This window comes from Meleagris gallopavo, chromosome 5 (assembly GCF_905368555.1).
Source record: "Meleagris gallopavo chromosome 5, MGAL_WU_HG_1.1, whole genome shotgun sequence".
NCBI classification, from domain to species: Eukaryota; Metazoa; Chordata; class Aves; order Galliformes; family Phasianidae; genus Meleagris; species Meleagris gallopavo.
In genome coordinates, this window is record NC_139408.1 from 25,175,917 (window position 1) to 25,197,426 (window position 21,510).

Below are 21,510 nucleotides of genomic sequence, written 5' to 3' on the forward strand. Positions count from 1 at the left end.
TCAAGCAGACATTAGGAATTTTAGTTTCACAGATTAAATATTTGAAAAAAGTTACAGAAGGTGCTGGAATAGTACACATTTAAATTGCTTAAAAATCCAAACTTGCAGCAACTTTGCAATTTGAAAATTTCCAAAAGATTTATCAGTGTCCTTGTGAAGTTCTTTCACAGCAAGACGCCCTCGTGACAATAAAGTGTCAAACTTCCAAGACTGAGATCAAGAAACGAATCAGCAGGATGTACTTGCTCCACCAAGCAACTTTAAAAGAGATGTCTCCAATTCCAATAGCAAAAGCCTCCTCCTTCATTCCATTTTGGACCTTTCAAAGTGTGTAATCATTCTTTCCTGCAAAACAAGAAATTCCAATTCTATCATTTTCCCCAATAGATATAAATTACTCAGAAATAAGGTGATACGCGATGCATGTACACAATACAGACATGCATTTCAACACAACTTACAGAAGATATACCACTACTTTTAGAATGAAAAGATCACGTCATTCACACATGATTGATGCACAGGCCCACACCACAATTTTCACTGTTGTGAAATCAGCTCTCCCTAATTAGCTGACGGGTCATACTGTGCTTCTTCTCCACTCCTACTTCAAACATTTAAATTCTAGATATATTACAATGCTTTTCAAATTCACTACAAGTGTTAAAGTACTTAACAGTATCAGAATGCTAAGAATATCTTTGCAACAAAATGTTACAACAGTATTCATTACTCACAATGCTGATCAAAAATATTTTTCTCCAAACTACCTAACTAAATTGTTTTTCCACAGCATCACATCTCTCCCAAATCGTTTATCAAAGAGGAAGTGAAACCGAGTAGGAAACCTCAAAAAAATTGCATAGCTACACAGTCTGCAGCAGGAAGAGCTTATAATCCAAAAAACTATTGCTTTATGTTGAACTGTATTCTTCAAAACAGGTCCAATCATCCCTAAAATTACAAGCATTGCAGACAGCAAATCTTTAACTGTATATACTATAACTGCATTCTCAAAAGCTGTATCACGGTTCTGCTTCTTATTGTCCCCCTCATAGTATTTTACTACTGCACTGGCAAGATCAGAGACTAGTTCTAATAAGCCAAGTCCCTAGCAGCTGACTCGTGACTCTTTTGGTATGTCAGAAGACTGTTTTGTACTAAAGATATGTTCACTGACCTCATCTGAATCCAGAAGAGCTGGAAGAGCACTGCAGGGGATAAAAAAAAAAAATAGTTAAGAAAACTGAAGTGCCTACTAAGAGCACATATTGATAACTGTTTTCAGCCTGACCTCGTACCTTAAGCTTTTTAGGACAAAAGAAGAGCAATAACGAAACAGAGCCTTCAGTTAAATACATAAAAATTAAAGAAAAATACAAGGAGGAGGAAGAGCCAAAGTAGTAATCTCTCAATGACACCTTCACAGCTCTAACACAATTTTGTACTCTGCTTCTGACTTCTCATTATGAACTGAACAATTTTCACATTGCAAGGAAATAAGCTGTGTTCACAGCATCTTACCAGTCTGAGTCAACTACAAAAGAAGTGTTTTGTAAATACATAAACGGTGCTAAATCATACTTAAGACACTTAGGATATGGGACCATGCTGTAGAGAAGAAAAAAAGTCCTATAAAACCACACAAGTTACACTGGTATCGTAGCCTTTTTCAGCTACAACAGACCTTCCATTTATGTGTTGAGACCTCAACTCTTCACAACCCTGATCAACGTACTTTCAAGGACAGAAAACCCTGTTGCAGACCACGTCAGAGTGACTCTTTCTAGCTTATATCAGCCTAGTACTAAGGAAACCTGCAGTTTTTCAAATAGATAATTGCTTGACCCAGAAAAAAAAAAAAATGAATTCAATTGAGAAAATGTACTTTTTTCTCCTCTTAAAGCTTCAATTGATTTCTTGTCTTTAAATGTCTCCAACCAGAGCTTTGTTCTTAAATCTAAAGAGTCTGCCAAAATTTACCATTCAAATGCATGAATGCAAAGAATCCATGAACTTGCTATGAAAAATTTAGATACACACACTGATCTTCTTAGAATGTAAGAACTAACATTAAAGCAGAATACATATGGACTGTGTATACAGCTGACTAAATTGCATAAAAATGACTCAATATTCCAAAATGTACAGAAATAAATGAAATTACTCAGTGATTTACATCCAGAAAGATGTTCAGACAGAAATAGGGTGCTTGGCTGTTCTTTGCTCTCTGAATTTATTTTCTTAATTTTTAACTTCAGTGAAGTGCAAATAAATCAGTTTATGTTTTCACAGAGAGAGTGTTCTGAAAGTTAGCACGTGTTCAAGCAGCATAAATCGTAAGTCTGAGAAACTGTATAAGCATGTGGAAGACTGTTAAAAAAATCAGGAGCCAATTCCAGATTCATTTCAGCATCTGTTTATGTAAGGCAGCATGCAAGTTGTAGGAACAAAAAATATATTCGAGTGCTTACTGTCTGAGGAGCCCACTTTTATTGTGACTACAAAAAAATACTCACACATCAGTCACAGAAGAAGGAACATTCTCTTCTACCCACTTTAGGTCATCCTCCTGCTACAAGTACAGAAATTAAATGGAAAACAAGTCACTTTTCCCAAAATGGTATATTTTTCTTCACAGCCTACTTGAGAAAAACATTAAAAGTGATTTCTGAATTACAGAAAAAATATTCCACCAGGAAAAAGAAACCTATAAATTATTAACAACTTAAGATTCTGTAATAACTCCATAATTATTAAATGGTTACTAAGCAGTCAGTCACTCGTGACAGATTTACACTATACACATCACCCATAATGAATCACAAATCTCAAAATTAAAAAACTTTCTTAGCCTGACAAACTTGTTAGACTAATGTATTATTCTTTATCAGAATATAGCATTACACAGTTCTATTTATACTGGATCGTGCAAGCATTCCTAAAGAACAGACTGAATTCTAAAGTCTCCACAGACAGACTTCCTTTTCAGGAGCACTGTATACATATGAAGCTTTGACATACTCCCACTCTGAACCAAACCAGGAAACTCACATTTACAGGCTGATAGCTTTGCATATTGTGAACTACTGCTGGAAGGCAGACAAACAAAAGGTTCTCTCAGGTAAGGAGGACATACTTACAGCTTTGTTTGCTTTTACATTCCCATTTGGTTCTTGCTTTGTACTTCTCATTTTCATTCCCTCTGAAAACAAAAGGAGGGGAAAAAAAGACTGTGGTAACCAAGGTCCTGATAGGTGAAATACCTATTTGTCCTGAATTTTGCAATTTTATCTAGGAAATATCAATTTCTATTCTTTTTCTCTAAACCAGTGCAAGGATCAAATATGTGGCTGCTCAGAGCTGTGCAGTCTCTCTCTTTGGAGATCTTCAAAAGCTGTCTGTATGTGGCCCTGGACACCCTACTCTATTTGACCTATTCCCTTAGGCAGGCTGTTTGGACAGGATGATCACCACATGTCCCTTCCAGGCTCAGCCATTCTGTGATTTCTACAACTTCCCAAATTTATTTTACCTATTGACTGCTGACCAGCCTTGTTTAAGAGCTGAGAAGCAACATGCATTTCCCAGCCTGCCAGACAGCCAATACAGATGATTTGGCAAATGCACCCAGAAGATAATACATACTTTCTCAAACGACTCTGATATATCCCAGTAGCAGTGTGTATAACACCTATCCTTTTTACAATGCTTACAAATGCTTTTGCTTGAAGGACAACAAACATAGTACAGAGATTTCAAGCAGTTGGAGTGAGAGAAAGTTGCCACCTAGTGTTATAAAGCAGGACTGCTTCGACGCCCACCCATATGTTTACAGTGGACATTTCCCCCTTGTTCACTACAAACATGGAATAGTTTGAGACTAAAAGAAGGTCGACTTAAATTAGGCAGAAATTCTTTAGTGAGAGTGTGGTGAGGCACTCTCACTTTCAGAGAATTTGTGGCTCTCCCATCCCTGGAGGCATTGAAGGCCAGGTTAGACAGGGCACTGGGCGGCCTGATCTAGCAGGCATCAACTCTGCCTATGGCAGGGGTGTTGGAACTGGATGATCTTTAAGGTTCCGTCCAACCCAAGCCTTCTTATGGTTCTAGGATGATTTCTGCAGAGTTTAGAGAACAAATAATAAACTAGTATCATTCAAACAGATTGTAAAAGAACTGCAAACTAACCCACTGACTAACAACAATATCTAAGAGACCTCTGTCATCATAGCCAGATGCAAACAGGACTTCGCTCATATAAAAAAAAAAAATAGCCCAGTGGATATGGTAAAACAACCACAATAGCAGCAGTGTGCTCAATGTCATCTGAAAACACCAAATTGCAAATGCAAAATATAAAGCCACTGTTCTTCTGCAACAGGCAATTGCATCCTCCACTTCAACAGCAGTAACAAACTTTGTTTTCATTTCTTACCCCCCTGACAGAAAAACTTCTCTCCCCAGACATCTCCAACACAAATCAGGTGGAAAGAAATTTTGCCCTTACCAAAGCTTTCCTTTAACATTGGCTCCTTCTGCTCATCATCCTCCTCCTCTTCAGACAGTGGTGAGAAAGCAAACCTTTAGGAGGGAAAGAAAGATAACTTAGAGGAACATGTATTGCCACCTAATAGTTATTACTCCAACATTAACATTTATTCATTATTCTGGGTAGCATATTGTTTTGAAGACCTGTGTTCAACTATATAAACAAGAGTTCAAACAACTTCTTTTCAAATAAGTTCACCACCAGGAACAGACTGAATTTTAACTACGTGACTTCTCACACCTATTCCTGCATATGCTGCTTAGTATCCTACATTAGTATGCTATGGATCAGTATACTGCAACTAAAAATCACCCAACAGGGCTACTTTGGCTAAACGAGCACTCCCCAAAACAGTATTTTTAGAAAGAGATGAGAAAAGCTGAACCTTTGGTTGTTAGCAGAAGGTCTCCACAGAATCATTATGACAAAAAGGATCATTGAGAACAGTAAGCGCCAGATAGCATCATCCACCCATAGCTCCTGCCAATCCTGTCAATGAAAACAGAAGCACAAATAGAAGCTGTTAGGAAGAAAGCCCATGTTTTCAGCTCTTTCCAAAGATGCATTACAGATGTGTCAAAGAGGCTACTTCCTACAACAGTGACAATTTTACTGTGTGGATACTACTCTAGACATAATTCACATTAAAAAATCTGTTCCAGAATCCTCAATCTCTTAGACTGACAAATTTCAGCTTTTCAAAAGAGGCACCAACCATAGAAAGCATTCAATGTAAACTCACCGACTGACAGTCCACCAGCCTGAACTTCATGGTAGTCCAGATAATAAATACAATGGATGCTGCAAGATTAAAACAAACAAACTGCTTATTACTACAGAATGTGCTACTGTTTGTATATTGCTAACAGGATTGTGTTTCCCAACTGAAGGGTGAAGATTTAAATAGGGAAATTCTTGAGAAGTAAATTATTAGTTTCAGAAAACATGAGACTGACTTACTGACCTGATCCTATGAAGAAGTTTAGGCACAGCCGAAGACACAAGGCGTAAGTCAAGGATTTACTATTTAACCAAAATCCTCATCCCTATTTCACAGAATCACAGAATTGTAGGGGTTGGAAGGGACCTCTAGAGATCATCAAGTCCAACACCCCTGCCAAAGCAGGTTCCCTACACCAGGTCACACAGGTAGGCGTCCAGGCGAGACTTGAATATCTCCAGAGAAGGAGACTCCACAACCCCCTGGGCAGCCTGTTCCAGTGCTCCGTCACCCTCACCGTGAAGAAGTTCTTACGCACATTCGTGCGAAACTTCCTGTGCTGCAGCTTATGTCCGTTTCCCCTCGTCCTGTCTCCATGTACCACTGAAAAGAGACTGGCCTCACCGCTATGGCCGCCACACCTCAGATATTTATAAACCTGGATCAGGTCCCCTCTCAGTCGTCTTTTCTCAAGGCTAAACAGACCCAGTTCACTTAGCCTTTCTTCACAGGGGAGATGCTCCAGGCCCTTCACCATCTTTGTGGCCCTCCGCTGGACTCTTTCCAAGAGATCCCTGTCTTTTTTGTACTGGGGAGCCCAGAACTGGACACAGTACTCCAGATGAGGCCTTACCAGGGCAGAGTAGAGGGGGAGGATCACCTCCCTCAAACCTGCTGGACACGCTCTTTTTAATGCATCCCAGAATGCCATTGGCCTTTTTGGCCATGAGGGCACACTGCTGGCTCATGGCCAACCTGTCGTCCACCAGGACGCCCAGGTCCCTCTCTGCAGAGCTCCTCTCCATTTACTATTCTTATGTTCATTTCAACCTGCTTTCCATACAACGCTTTCATTATTGGTTGACAAACAAGCTACCTTGCAGTAACTGAACCATTTGATCTGCCTGAATACAAAAACATTCAGATCTTGACACATAAGACTCAAACTAAGCTCTCAACAGTTTTAGAGGTGACACCTCCCTCTACTAAGGAGACTGATGATGACAGAGAACCAGACGCTGCAAGGAACTTAATGAGAGCTAGCAATTAAATGAATGTGCTGTTTTGTTGTTTATGTAAAATAAATAAATAAAGATACACACACACTGGTTAGAAGCTTTCTTGTTCATTGTACGAATGTCGTTTCCAAATATGTGAGAGAAGCCAAGCACCTGGCAGCACTAAGATATGCTCCTGGAGTTCAGTTATCACTACTGTAGAGAGAATCTCAACTTTTAGTCTTTCAGAATACAGGTATGACACTGTGTTACAATCCTAAGAACACTGCTTTTTCAAGAGTCACTCTGATCCTCAGCTAATGAGGAATGAACACTAGAAAAATGATCTTAGCAATGCACAATCAGGAAAAAAAAAACCAAAAAACTAAGCCTTCCAAGCGCAGTTATTATTAAGAGGGACAAATGCACTCTGTTAGAGAAGCTTTTACTAACTTCCTGACTAACGATCCACTGCCACCAAAGCATCGATGTAACATTTGACAAACTACTAGAAACAGGTCAAGTGATAGAAATGATAAGTATTTTCGTTACATTTACAGAACTATTACTAACTTCAAAATCTGCTTTAGTGATCAAATCAGTGATCAAAACAACTAACACTCTTATTTGATTTATGTAATTTTCTGCTTACCTGCTACTGCCAAGATGAGTGTGTTGGTGAAGTGCCGATACAAAGAGAGTTTCACAACATTCCTTCGAAGTTTTAGTAGTTTCATTGTTTGAGTCAAGCTGATGAATATGTACAGAAAGTCAAGGAAAGCCTCTGAGAGAACAAGGAGGACACAAACTTAAGAGGACACAGGTTTTATGAACAACAGCCCCCACCCAGACACACGCCCACGAACGCAGCCCTCTAAGACATAGACGAGACTCACAGCAGAACAGAAAGTCATCCTATGGCAGCATTTTCAAACACTCCCTGAAAAAAAAAAAAATTTCAAAGAAAACACACCCCCCACCAAGTAAAATAGTGAAGGATATCCACCAGCACAGGGCAGTATCTAGGAAAGCCAGGGGAATAAAAGCCAAGGAGGCAAGATCATTCTGGGCCTGGAGACAAAGAGAGAGCCAGTAAGAACAAACTGAAAAGGAAACAAGGTGCAGGAGCAAGGAGTGTCAGGCTATGTTACGAGAAACCACAGACACTTCACCACAATGCTTCTGAGTTTTACTACAGAAACAAGTGTTTGAACAAGGTGTTCAACTCAATGCACAGAGGGGTTTATAAAGGACAAAAGCAAACTATAGCACACTGTCAGTTCCCAACTCTCTGTCAGCAAGGCAAGAAGTAGTTTTCCAGATTAAGTCAATTTAGCAGCATTAAAAAGAGCCTCTGTTAAGATTACTGCTGCAAAGATTTAGTCTGGCCACTTCTGTTATAGAAAGTCAGCAATCAGCTTGTTAGAAATACAGTAATTACATCCTCTACACTACTCATAGAAGAACTCAATGCTCACACGGGTTTGACTGAAAGTTGCAAAGGTTGCCTTTTGAATGTACAAGAAACTATGAAAGTCCTAAATAATAAAAGCAAGTCATTTTTTACTGCTTCTAAAGTATTAGACGAACAGTTCTGTAAACAAGCTTGTAACTTTCTACAGTTTATGAAAGGATATCCACAAAATAATACAGGCATCAATCATGGACAGGGCCAAGTTTGCTATCAGAGCCAGAGTGTCATAGAAAAACTGAAAAAGTATCAAATATATAACATGTTAAATAACTTGTCCCAAGATGCTAACAGTGAACAATAACAGAAATTTACACCCAAATACATACTTCTAGAATGAAGCAAGTAGCAGCACAACTCACTAACATTTTCTCAGGTACAGCCTCAAATATAAAACATTGGTTTGTTTACTGCTGGATTTGCTTGGTTTTGTTGTTGTTTTTACTTTTTTTTTAAACAAAAAAAAAAAAAAAAAAAAAAACCAAGAAAAAACAACATTCATAGCCAGATGAATCACCTTTAGGTCTGGAACTGGCCCTCCATCCTCAAATTTCTACCTGATGTAAAGTCACAACAGCATCTGGAACCCAGCTAATCACTAAATTATGAAAACTATTTTAAAATACACAATTACATCCAGATGCATAAAGCAGACAAGTTTAAAACAGTTATCAATAAACCACATCAACAGTTCCAGAGTTCAGCCGTTTGTCTTTTTTCCTTCTTTTGTGGATTCTTCTGGAGAATCTCTGGGATTCTCCCTTGGCACTTAATTTTAAGACAGCAGAATTTGTAGCATACAAGAAAAATTCAAGCAGCGGTTACTGACCCCTGTGACTCTAAGAACACCTTCCATGCCAGAAAATAATAGATAAAGGGCTCCAGCCATAACTACTTTGTGAAGAGTAACTCCAAGACGAGGCCTGTAAAAAAAACAAAGTGAAGTTAACCTTTAGTGCAGGAGAAGAATGTCACATCAACTTGAGTTTAGCACAAGGCAAGAGGCAAGCAAATAAAGGCTTCTTGTGACAAGTCACCCCTAGGTTTTTAGAATCGTTTTATTACTGTGCTCCTACGCTTACTTTTTTGTTTTGTTTTGTTTTGTTTGTTTGTTTTTTGTTTTTTGGCCTGATGTGGCTAAGGAAGAGATCAGTAAACTCGCTTGGCATTTTATTACCATTTGAAGAATTCCCAGGCCCCATCTTCTTTTTCAGTTCCCTCAACACACCCCAACTTGACAGAAGATCCCAATGCCACATGACGCTGTTTTACCACATAATACAGCTGGGAGCAGACAGATAAGTGGCAGAAGACGCCCAAAGCAGATCGTTGCTAGAGATTTATGAGCTCAGCAGTGACTCTCAGAACCCAACGCAACAGTAGTAAAAGCAAGGGGATGCAAAAAAGGAGCAATCTATATGTCAAAGGAGCAAAATATATGTCTCTTGACTAGTGAAGACTGGAGCTTTACACCACTTAACTCAAGCATCCATCTTTTAAGTTGCAAAGCGCAGGGAAATTAGTACTATCTTAAATTACTAGAAAAACAGATTTTTACTCACTTGACTATTCCATATCCCAGGCTGACTATGATGACCAGAGTTCGAGCCAGTGAACGTTTCACAGCGGAAAGCAGTTCTGCCAGTATTAGTGCTCCTTGAACTAACAAAAGCAAAGAAGAAGTTAGGTAGTAAAAAATAACTTGTATTTTATTGACTACTGTATATAATTGTCGTATAAGAGCAGACACTATTATTTTCAGCAAGTAGGCTATTAAAATTTATAATGCCTTTATTACCTATGTCTGGAGTAAGGTTTCAGAATACATAAAAATATATATATTATTTTGAGACTTAAGTGAAAATTAAGTCCCAGGAAAGTGGAGAGTAAAGATTCATAAATTTTTTTATTCACAATATTAGTCTGGACAATCTTCCAAACAGTGCTATGAACAAAACTTCCTGTACCTTGGATGTGACCAATCAAAAAAGTCATAATGAAGTTTTGCTTCATTTTATTTGTAGGATGGAAGCATATAACAGTGTCTCAAAGGGTTGTTTTGAGAGAGAGTTGCCTATGATGAGTTATCAGGCTATTGGCAATGGTGTCACAATAAACAGTTGAAAGTCTCTTCCCAAGGCTAACTGTAAGAGGTGAATTACAAGCTACACTTCAGAAGTCCTGTTTCAAACCTCAAGTGAGTTTTACAGTGAATACTTAAAGAATCTAGCATTCTATATTCCTGAAGCACTACATCAGAAGTTTTAGACACAGCATTTTAGTTTTAGAAGAGCATAGGCTGTCAAGAGATCGTAAAAAGAATTTACAGTATGTTAAAAGACATGCAGAAACTCTGTTCCATGTTCTTTGTTTTGAGGCAATCCTCAAATAATCATATAGTTAACATTCATCCATATCCCCAATTCAGTATGTGTTAGAATAATTAGTGCTGTGCTCATCAAAGTGCAGGTTGCAATTGTCACTTACCAGATTCCCCTGTATAGCGGATGTTCTGGAACTCTGCATAGAAAACTGCTTTCTCAAGCATCCCCAGGAAGATAACAGCACCAATCCAGAACTGGATCCTCAGGAGATCCCTCCAGTAACAGGCTGACCATGCAAGCCACAGAACTCCGAAGAATACGTACACAATACACATCACCATGAAAAACTATTATACAAAGAGAAGCAAGAAGTAGTGCTCTCAGATGAAAGAAAAATAAAAACTGAAGAATCATACATAAAAATTCAAACATTCTACTACAGAAAAAGCATGGAAGTTAGCTACACAATCCTTTAAAACTTCCACAAATTGAAAATGTATCTTAGAACAGTTTTCTGATCCTTACAGGTTTTCATGCCCAAGCACCCACACAGTTCAAATGTTAAGGATCTAAACATGCCGGTTCATATTCAGATATTCCATTACAGAAACAAGTAGACAGAGACCTTTTTCTGGACCTGCCACATGTGGATATTCACACCTATGAATTACAAGTCATCAGAATTGCTGGAAACTTCTTACTTATGCAGCAAGTAAAACACATTTCAGAAACACCATGAGGTTCTCCTATTTACAGGTTACTCGTCAATAAAGACAGGCTAGATATCTTACTTCTTATTGATCTCCAGCTAAAGTCTGCCTACACTAGATAAGTTCTTTTATTTTCTAAGCCTCCTTGACAGAAGCAGCTATTGATCAAGTCAGCAATCCCTTTGAACAAAAGGGGAATTTGCTCTTTGTAGTTCAATTATGCTTTCATATTAAGCAGTATTGAGGACCTCTCCACGGTGTGGAGGACAGCTGGTGGAAGAAGGAAGATGAGACTGTAAGAGAACAAAGCAATGACAAATAAAGCAGTAGCTGTAAACAAAACAATAGAATAGTGAATTTTCTAAGATATGAACTAAGGAAAAAAACAAGAGTGTCAGTAAAATTGCTCAGTCTAATGATACTGATACCTTCTGGAACTACAAAAAACTTACAGTCATCAAGTCAAACAATCCATAAACAGACATTAACAGCATATGCAAATATCTGAAATCTACATCTGTTTTCCCTATACTATATGCACTACAAGAAAAACTTCTCACGAATTAGTACTTCAAAGCCACAGGCTTTGTCACCCTTAAGCATTGAAAGAGAATATTTAGCAGAGATTCACCACTGACAACTTGATAGAAAAACTGTTTTACTTACAATCATCAGAGGATAGTCTGCAAGTGATAGATACTCATATGGTCCCTTGAGTTCTACTGTCACTGTCAAAAAACAATACAGTAACCAATTTAAGCAGGAAGCAAATGTAGGAAGCCAGGTTATAAGGTACTTAATTTTTACTGATTTTTACTCAAGCATAAAGAAATTCTACATCTTCACATGGAAGAAACCTTTAAATTTAACTTCACTTTGGAATCGAGTGCAAGACTCGTAACATATTCAACTAATTAAATTATATTAAACTAATTATAATTATATGCTTTGTGACCAAGTAGCTTGCAGATGCACTTCAAGTTACAGTACTTTGTGCTGTGGATTAATGTGGAACAGTAAAGATTGAAAACACATGTACTATTTTTTTAAGTGGATTTTACATCTTCTCTAAAATATGGATAACGATATTTTACCTATCAGTGTATGGATAATACAAAGGTCATAGCTGTCATTTTGAAATTATGTTCTACATGATTTGAGCTTATTGATGTAAATCCTTGCATTGGTCTGATCATTAAAAAAAAAACAAAAAACTCAAAATTGAATTGCTTGGGTATTTTCTCTACTTCCATCATAAAGCTGATAGACCAACAGCCTTAAGATCATCAAACCACTAGCAATCACATTATCTTAAGATGAGTTGTGGTACTATGTGAAGTCAAAGGTAGCAACTTACGAAAATGAACTATATATATATATATATATGAAATATATATAAAGAAGTACCTTAGAAACCAGTCAGAACGGTATACATAAGAAAGCAGTATCTGTTTTTAGCTGTCTTACTTGTAAAGAGCTTTTCTTTAGGATTTGAGGCAGGTGTGGTTCTCTCCGCTCTTTTAAGTTTGTTAGCAGAATCTTTTGGAGCTGTAACTCCAATTTGCACAATAAATATATATGGCCCATCTCTCCAAGTTTTAATAACAGCATTCATTGTCTGAAAATGAAATGTCTGCATGTAAATAACATATGAAAAACGAAATAGTATATGAAATAGACAAAACTACGCTCTCCATACATGGGTGCTATCTTCCATATAAAAAAAGTTCATCTGATCGTGGTCCTAAAGCTTGTTAACAAATATTTGATGTGTTGTTTTTTAAATTCATCTATGAGACATATCTAAACAGTCTGAAATTTGCCTAGTTTGAATCCAGAAGAATCATTAGAAGACTGAAGAGGTGATCAGAGCTTACTTAGAAATTGTATACTGTCTTATTGCAAGAGTGATCTCAAAGGTATTGCAAACATTTCAAAGAATTCAACAAAGCTGCTGTTCCTTGTTGTCAGTCTAGGAATACAGATTGTCAGCGATGCTTCTTGACTCCTGAAAGTAAGGACACCTGCATACGACTTGGCTCTCTGGCGAAGACTAAGTTTTACAGTGTAAGATAAAAGAGGTAGCTGAAGAGAATTTAAAAAATTCCTTATTAGTCATTTCCTCTGGAAACTACTACTGCCTCTGAAAGCTCTCATTCTTCTAAGAACCAAATATTGCTAGTAAACTAAGAGCAAGGAAGCTTGCCCAGATTAAGTATTTGAACCATAGGGAAATAAATACATAAAATCAGAGGGTTTTTTGTTTTGTTTTGTTTTGTTTTTGAGTTCCAGTGCACAAAACTTAGTTCCACAACTAGGCAATTCCAGCCATATAAAAAACTGCAATTGTTCATCAGAAACTTTGAGGTAAAAGCTAGGACTTTGTACACATATGCCGCTTACAAGACCAAAGTAGATCTAGCGCAAGAGTTTTAATAATGGCATCTCCAAGAGAACTTCAGTATTAAGTCCATGCTTTTCTTCCAAGAGTCCTCCTGACTACAAGATTTAAAGCAAACAGCATTTTATGCATCAAAAACGTTTATGCTAAAATAAGTTAAATTGAAGTTAAACTGCTTAGTTAAAAACATATCAAGCTTAAAATAAAATTGATTTTTCCTTTAAAATACATCAATCTTTTGCTGCACTGATTCCTTATTCCATAACCACACATTTACCTTCTAGCCAGATGGCCCTGTTAATAGAATAAGGAAGTGAAACTTTTTTTTTTTTTTTTTTTTTTTTGCATCCAGGAAATTCAGTGTGAAGTTATTTTGATAACTGTTCCTGGTTAAGACTTGAACATAACACATAATAAAAATGCTAACAGAAACTCAAAAGGCATCATTCACCTTGTTACATATAAGGTTTTAAAGTACTGACTAGGTCAAGATGAAAACAAATGTAATCTCTAAATATTAATGATCTCCTATAGCACTGATTACTTCATCTTAAGGCTGATTTTTTTTTTTAAATTATTCATACCATGATTTTGAATGATTAAAGTTCTATATTTCACATGAAAGAATCATTATAAATATAGTTTCGGCCAGTTCCTCCCCCAAACCCCAATCTAATTTCAGGCTAAAGCAAATGAAAGTCTCAGAAACTATCTCCCCCACTTCCATACCCACCTGTCCTTGCAAAACAAAACAAACGTATCACACAAACCATGCAACAAAACTGTACTACCCCTGTAAACACCACTAGATAATTTTTAGCTCTTTTTATAAAAAAATTACAAAAAAAGTCCTATACCACTGGATTCCAAATTGCATTTCAATTCAAAATACATACAGTTTTATCTGCCACCATCGTGCGATTTCCCCCACTCTCTGTCTTATCTTTCACGCCCTTAGAGAAAAACAGAAAATGGATAAATGGATATCAAAACTCTTTCTTTCACTTCTATGCTCATTCATTAGAAGGAAAAAATGTACCTCTTGTTTCTCAGGTGAGAGAGGCTCCGGATGAACAAATTCTTTATAGAAAATCTGTAAGAGTAAAAAAAAAACCAAAAAACAAAAAACAAGTACAGTATTTACAGGTACTGTGTGTTAACATGCCATCGCTACCAGAAAAGTTTTAAGAAAGGATTATCTGAAACAGCAGCAGCACTGGAGAGTTTTCATTTCTTTAATTAAATCAAGCAACTGTCCAGGGAATTTTGAGTACTTAGATTAGTATTTTGTCACTTGAGAATTGCTTCTCTCCTTCCCCTCTCATACAACAAGTCTGTATTTTTAGAGCTGGATCCGTAGACATGACAGCAGTGAAATTAATGTTACTTCCCAAATATGCATCTGTTAGCTCCCTCCATTACTAAATGGCACTTGCAAGGACAGACACAAGATTTTGGGATTTCTGCCTTGGTACGTTCAAAAAAAGCCCCCAGACAAATGTATGTCTATTATGCAGATAAGGATCCAGGATCTGCCAACTCTCTGAACTCGAAACCTAATTAAACTATTGCATCACAAGAAACAAAGTTGCAAACTAAAAAGGAGCCATTTATATCAAAGTTCAAAAATGAATACTCGGGAAGAATAGCTTCTGTTAAAATTTCAGTAGACCTTGCAAAGGAATGGGAGGAAAAATCACTTAAAGTTTTTAAAATTCCCAGCCTCATCAACATTCAGTTGCGATGCCTCTGTTCATATTACATAGATAAGCCCTCAACAGCTTTTCTATAAAACCACAGAAAAATAGAACAAACATTTCCAATATTAATAAACCTAAAAAGTAGGCAGTATATGTGTATTTAAAAACTCCTTTCAAGTCATCTTCACATATGAAAGGAGTTAAAGGTGTGCAAAACAGTGCAAAAAAAACCTTTTCAAGTCACCTTTAGGCAAGCCATTTTCTTCAGGGAAAAAAAAATAAACTAGATTCAATAGCTGGGAGACAACTCCCAGTATTTTCTATTCACACCCTCTTGTCTAAATCAGGAGTGGTTCAACAAAGACACAACAGAGCACAGTTTGCTTCAAATCCTTAAGTACACCATAAAAAAAAAGCAGACTGTTACATTGACACCACCATTAATGTGACTGCACAGCTTCTGGTGATATATAGCTGGCACAGAGCCTTTGTTTAAACATTACTTCACAAAGTTACACAGCATTATCTTTCTTGTTTTTCCCCATTTCATTCATTTCAACCACCATTTTGCTCTTTTTAACCAGTTATCCCAGTCCTCCACTGGGCCAAATTCAGCAGGAGATTCACTCTATTGCCAGAGATGCATGCTGTTATTCATCTAGCAGTGCACTTCCGTAACTCAGCTCTTAGTGCTAAATGAAATTCAGACCTCAAACAAAAAGAAGCACTCAATTTTAAAGTGTGGGTATTTTTTCTAAAGGTGGGCCACAAGTTGAACAGCAAGTCAGAAGTAAAGCAAAAATTCAAAAGTCATTGCTGCAGTTTGGTTGTCATAAACAGGCAAAAAAAAGAAAAAAAAAAAGTACTTTCCAACCCACAGCAATCCTCATGTGAGTGATCCTCATTTAGCAGGATCTAATGCCATCTGCCTGCTGTATGAGGGAATAGGGCAAACTAAAATTTCCATCCATACCTGGGGCTTGAACAGCTCGGAGCAATTTGAAAAGAGGAGAGAAGATGTGGCATAGTATCCTGACCAACCCGGATGCTCTTCAGACGTAGTCCCAAAATAACTTTCTGCCTGTTCTTCCTGCCAAGCAGAGAAGAGAATTTATATTAGCATTCATTATATCATATGTTTCATCTGAGTAGGCAGCTGCAAGACCTGGAAAGCACCAAAACTTCCCTCTGAATAAACTCCTGAGCAGAGTTTAATAGGCCATGCAGGACTCTTTTCCCTCCAGAAAGGATACTGATATACACAAACACACGCGAGATCTGAGTAAGAATTAATACTCTATTAAAAAAAAATCTTCTCCCACAGTGGTGGTGAAGCAACCAGCATGAACTTGAGTCTATATGAATAAACTCCACATTACTGTGAAGAGATTAAATACGTCAGTACTGTGCTAGGCTAGTAGTTACAACTGTTGTAGTTAAATATTTTAAGTAAACAAGGAAAATGTGTTACAAACAGTATAAACCACAGCTATGTTCTACCACATCTGAAATACACACTACACCTTTCATGTAAGTCACTACTTAGAATGTGCATGTGAAAAGAACACAATTAAGACTGAACATGAAAATATTTTTTCCTATTGGCTGTCATTAAGCACTTCTGTAAATGACATTCTTGTTTGACAGATAAACTCATACACTTCAGTTCCAAGTTGGTACACTTATTTCAACTTTTGAAGAATTCTGACAAATACATCCACTTTACCCCAAAAAGGTCATTAATCCCCAAAAGCTGAAGATTCATTTCTCTCCATCATCTTCTCAATGACGCAGAAGTTGGTTCTCTCTTTTAGGTCAACAGAGCAATGAGGATGTAAATAAGCAGTCTCTGATCTTCTCACCCTCAGACCTGCTCATACCAAAAAAAAATCAAATCCCACATTTTCCATACAGTTCTTACCCCAAAGTTGAAGACTTCATTGTAGCAATCAGAATATCTTAAGTACCACGTAACATTGTAACCTTGGGAAGGATCGCAAGACTTCTCATCACCTTCAACTAAAAAGACAACAGGTAAGGCATCTTTTCTGTGTAAATCCCCTCCTTCCATTCTGTGCCAAACTACTGTAATTGAGTTTAAACACAAAAAGTAAATGAACAGAAGAACATTACCTCAAATAATCCACTACTGTTCAGTGAAAAAAACAGAAGCATACAAAAAACAGACTTCAATTGTAACATCACATTAATTCCATTAAAGAGCTGAAGATCATTTGGAATTTTTTTGGTATTAAGACAACCAGGAATGTGCCAGCAATGACAAAAAGCAAGCAGGATGACAGCAGTGACTTCAAATGATCACAGTACATGAAATTATTTCCCTTTCCAACACATGTCTATAATTCTACATGTCAGTATACAGCAGGTTAGTACTATGGGCAATTTGCATAGATACTTTTAATATACCAATACTAGAACACAATAATATTATCACCAATACAATAGATGAAGAGGTAAAGCTTTGCAAGTCAATAACCATCCCCACATTAGCTCACTGTCAAAGCTGCAACGCTCCCTTTAGTCAAAATAGAATAATAGAAAAGTAATACTTTATTCCATCAAGAAAGATTTGTCATTCTTGTTTCTCAAATCTCATTCCCAAATTAAATCCTGGTGAAGAAAAATTGACATTCAGAAGATAAACTTCACACGTAGGCAAAACCAGCAGCGATTACTCAGTCTCAGAAGCCATATAAATGATTATAATTGGGTTCTGCCAGTCAACAGGTACCGAAACAAAATAAAAGACAGCACATTTCTTCTAGAGCCGTCACCACAATTTCACAATGAACATTATCTCAGGCTACATATCCACAAATTTGCTACACATGCAGAACTTTCAGTGAATGTTTCCTCTACTGACCATAGCCGATGAAAAAAAAAAAAAAAGATATTAAGAGACCCAGCCAAGAAATCCTAACTGACTAACCCAACTTTAAGCCACATGACTACTAAACCAAGCTTCTGTAGAGCTACACACAGCTAGTTCCTAATGCTGAAGACAGAGGGAAAAAAAAAAATTTTAAAAAAAGGAATGCAATCACTGAAAAGTAAGTTTCCGTATGACACGTTCTGGTATGCATGAAAACAAGGCATACATTCTCCTCACAGCTCTAGATGCTGCAGATGGCAAAACAAAGAAACTAAAAAGCAACAAACACTTACAATGGAGTGGGTATATGACAAGTTCTCAAGTGACAGATACCTTACTGATACAACTGATCAAGTGAGGAATACCTCAGAGCTGTGCTACTAACAAAGAAAATTATTCTTCAAATATTTTGAATGCCTTTTCCATCTATTTCAGAAGATCTGCATTCAGCAGCAACACCAAACAGGACAAGACCAGAATAATCTAAGCAATCATCACAGGAATGCTGGAAAGGAAATACTCCTACAGAACAGAAAAGTCACCCATAGCATTTACTGAATTCAGCAACAAGGAAATCAAAGTTCCTTTGCCCTCAAGCAAAACCAGCAACATTTAACTCAAATGTTAAGCTCTTTACATTCATTTATAGATGAAGTGGGATTTCCCACATGATTCTAGACAGGAAACCAGATGTCTTCACAAATAGCACTTAAGAAAATCAACGGATAAAATAAATTCATTACAGACAATGCTATACAACTGTGGCAGCTTTCTCAGTTAGAAGCAAAAAAGCAGAAAGTATTAGATGCCACCACACAGAACACATCACAAAAACAAAAACAAAAAACAAACAAACAAAAAAAACTCACCAACAACCCAAGGGGAAAGAGAAAAAAGCAGGAGGAAGCACAGGTGCTAATCTAAGTTAATGTAAATCTTTTAAACACAATGATATGTAAAATAGATGTCTTCACCAGAGTATGTCAAAGCTTTACCCGTATTCAAAGGCTGACACCACATAACTGCAGTCTATATCGGCAGCCAGGAGATTAAATTCTTACTGCCAGATCTGCCACTAATCTGACTTGTAACAAATTCTTTTTTCTCAGTTTCTTAGTTTCTTCCTACTCCTGGTTATTCCAGCCATACACCTCATGACTAGACTTACCACACACTTTGATGTGGGAATCTAAACCTTACATGCAATATCAGTATGACTACGCTATTTCTAAACCCTACTGAACTTCAAGATGCTCTCCCAAAACACCATCCTTTCCCCCAGACCTGCTGCATCCTTCCTGAGAACTGTGAAACTCAGCATTTAAGCTATACTTGACAAATGGGAAAACCATTCTGACCTGATGGGATCTTCACTAATAACCACCTTTATACTAGCCTCCTATTTCAGATTCACCTGGGATTGATAGAGGCACTTTAATAAGCTCCCTTTGAAGCACTGTCCCAGGATAGGCAGGCATCTGAATTTAAACCTGAATAATAATACAGAAAGTACTGAACATAACAAAGAAATATGCAATTTAATCAAGAATCACCAGTTAATAGTTCTACCACCATAATTTTTTCAGTTATAAAAAGAGTGAAATCATTGCAGTACGTCTTGAAGTGAGAAAAGCACGGATTTCACTATTTCTGAAGTGACATTTCCTCATTTAATACAAACACGAAAAGCCAATCACAGATACTCTATCTGTAAAACTACTCAATCAGTAGACGGAGAGCTTCACCTTCTCATCACTGGTAAGAATTAGTGCAATCAACCCGTTAGAAATGCACGGTAAAGATGTCAAAATCAGCCACTTCCTCAAGTCATCTACATCATCTGGTTTCTATCTCAGCACTGTCTTCAGCTTATAAATCAAGACTATTTGACAGAAACTCTCCTTAGAGCACTGATCTATGTAGTCCAAAGCCCTGGCCAGATCAGCAAAGAACAATAGAAAGAACAAACATGAAGGCTGCAAAGGTAAGTATTTTCTCTGTAGCTCACTCATACACCATGATCAGGAAGATAAAACAGCCTTCAGGAAAGTTCTGTCTCAGTGTTTAATTCCACCCTCATACTAGTTCCAGAGTTTTAGGCCTTCCCTAAAACTTCACAAGCACAGTAAACAGTCATCTACCAGTGATTCTGCAATATAAACAGCCCCTCACCCAGTCAAGGCTCAAACTCTCTCCAAATGGAGCCATTTAGCACATTTCACTGCAGAGCTCAGCACATCCCACACCTCATTACTGTCTACCTGAAATGGCACTCTCATTGCCCATCTCACTCTTTCCACTGCCTTGCCTGAACAGAACCATCCATTTCCGCTGTAGCCAAAACAGATCATGTCTTCAACAGCTTCAACACTGTTCTCAGACTCAATCAGATCAGAGCTGCAGCTTTCATCCCGTGACAGGAAACAAGATGTCATTTCAACCAGTGCCATTAAATGCTTCATGGTCTTTTGGTCCCAAAATGTGAAATAGATGCTATGTGAAACAGCAGAGTGAGAGCATGCACAGTATAAGCCCTCGGGACCACTTACATCTCAGGAAGATGGTGGTGTTGCTGAAGAGAATCTTCCCAAAGTTAAAGAACTTCTTCCCCTGGAAAGGCAAAAAGAGAAGAAAATATCAGAGGGCTTCATGTCACCCAGTTTACACATTGCTTTGCACTCCAAGTTTTAAATCAATACTGAAATGGTAGTGAATGATAACCAGAAGCCAGTCTTACTGGATTTTCCAGTCATGCTTCACCACCTGCTCAATCTGTTCTCAAAGATGGCTTAAGAGAATTTTCTGTTGTCGTTCTGCAAAACTCAATCAATTTTATCACCGTTTATTATATCGATTTACATTTTCTTGCCGATAAGAAGGTCTGGACCTTATCCAACCACAGAAACTTTCACTCTAAAAATCAACAGGGGCGTTCATCCCAACTCTTGTAATTTTGCTCCCATTCTCACAGGAAACACGTATTGCTCCCTTCTACGGTTCGACACACCGAGTTTAACGCAGTTTTCCCCACGCAGTTTCACACAGAGAGCGGCACAGAGACATAGAAAACCCTTCGCCTCCCGCTCAGCCCCGACTCTCCCCACGCCAGGCCCCAGCCGCGCCGCAGGGCCGCTGCCCCCAGCCCGGGCCCCTCAAGCCTCACGGAGCCGCTCTGACCGGGCCGCCCGCACAGCCGCCTCCCTCCGCCCTGCGGGCACCGCCGACCGTGGCCGAATCCGGGCAGAAGGACCCCGGAGCGGACCGCGGGGCCGCGGACGGGAACGCCGCGTTCCCCGACGCGCGAGCAGCGTACCAGCGGCCTCCGATGCCCGCACTCACCATAGGCATAGGGACCCGCCATTTGGAGAGCTGCCCAGCTCCCGCCGCGCCCGCCAGCGCCAGCAACGCCAACAGCCTCAGCAGGACGGCCCCCGGCCGCCGCCGCCACCCCCCGCACCGCGGCGCCGCCGCCATCCCGCCGCACGGAGGCCGTGGCCGCGCCTCTTCCGCTCCCCGCGGGC

The 21,510-nt window shown here is 38.4% G+C and overlaps 1 protein-coding gene across 2 annotated transcripts; it reads right to left on the reverse strand.

The window, feature by feature from the left end:
- TMEM87A (transmembrane protein 87A) lies at window positions 1-21,463 on the reverse strand. Of its 2 annotated transcripts, none has more exons than XM_085224846.1 (20): window positions 21,329-21,463; window positions 20,539-20,599; window positions 17,018-17,115; window positions 16,070-16,186; window positions 14,436-14,489; window positions 14,293-14,349; window positions 12,463-12,613; window positions 11,662-11,723; window positions 10,449-10,632; window positions 9,524-9,623; window positions 8,791-8,884; window positions 7,489-7,561; window positions 7,143-7,247; window positions 5,295-5,353; window positions 4,938-5,041; window positions 4,511-4,584; window positions 3,144-3,205; window positions 2,520-2,575; window positions 1,181-1,211; window positions 1-345 (listed from the first exon to the last, which is right to left on the reverse strand). In XM_085224846.1, the coding sequence occupies exons 1-20, from the start codon at window positions 21,461-21,463 to the stop codon at window positions 304-306; spliced, it is 1,719 nt and encodes a 572-aa protein (XP_085080972.1). In that variant the 3' UTR covers window positions 1-303. The 2 variants fall into 2 exon arrangements, with proteins under 2 accessions (XP_085080972.1, XP_085080971.1); XM_085224845.1 differs by lacking the exon at window positions 7,489-7,561 and adding an exon at window positions 8,124-8,199.
- Between the last annotated feature and the right edge of the window lie 47 nt (window positions 21,464-21,510).

Coding starts and splice junctions, on each gene's coding strand:
- TMEM87A (XM_085224845.1), bottom strand. CDS start 21,463: ATGGCGGCGGCGCCGCGGTGCGGGGGGTGGCGGCGGCGGCCGGGGGCC. Junction 10,633..11,661: donor CAGACTATCCTCTGATGATT/GTAAGTAAAACA, acceptor TTTGTATAATAG/TTTTTCATGGTGATGTGTAT. Junction 7,248..8,123: donor CTGTATTATTTTGTGGATAT/CCTTTCATAAAC, acceptor TTCTGTACATAT/TCATCAGCTTGACTCAAACA.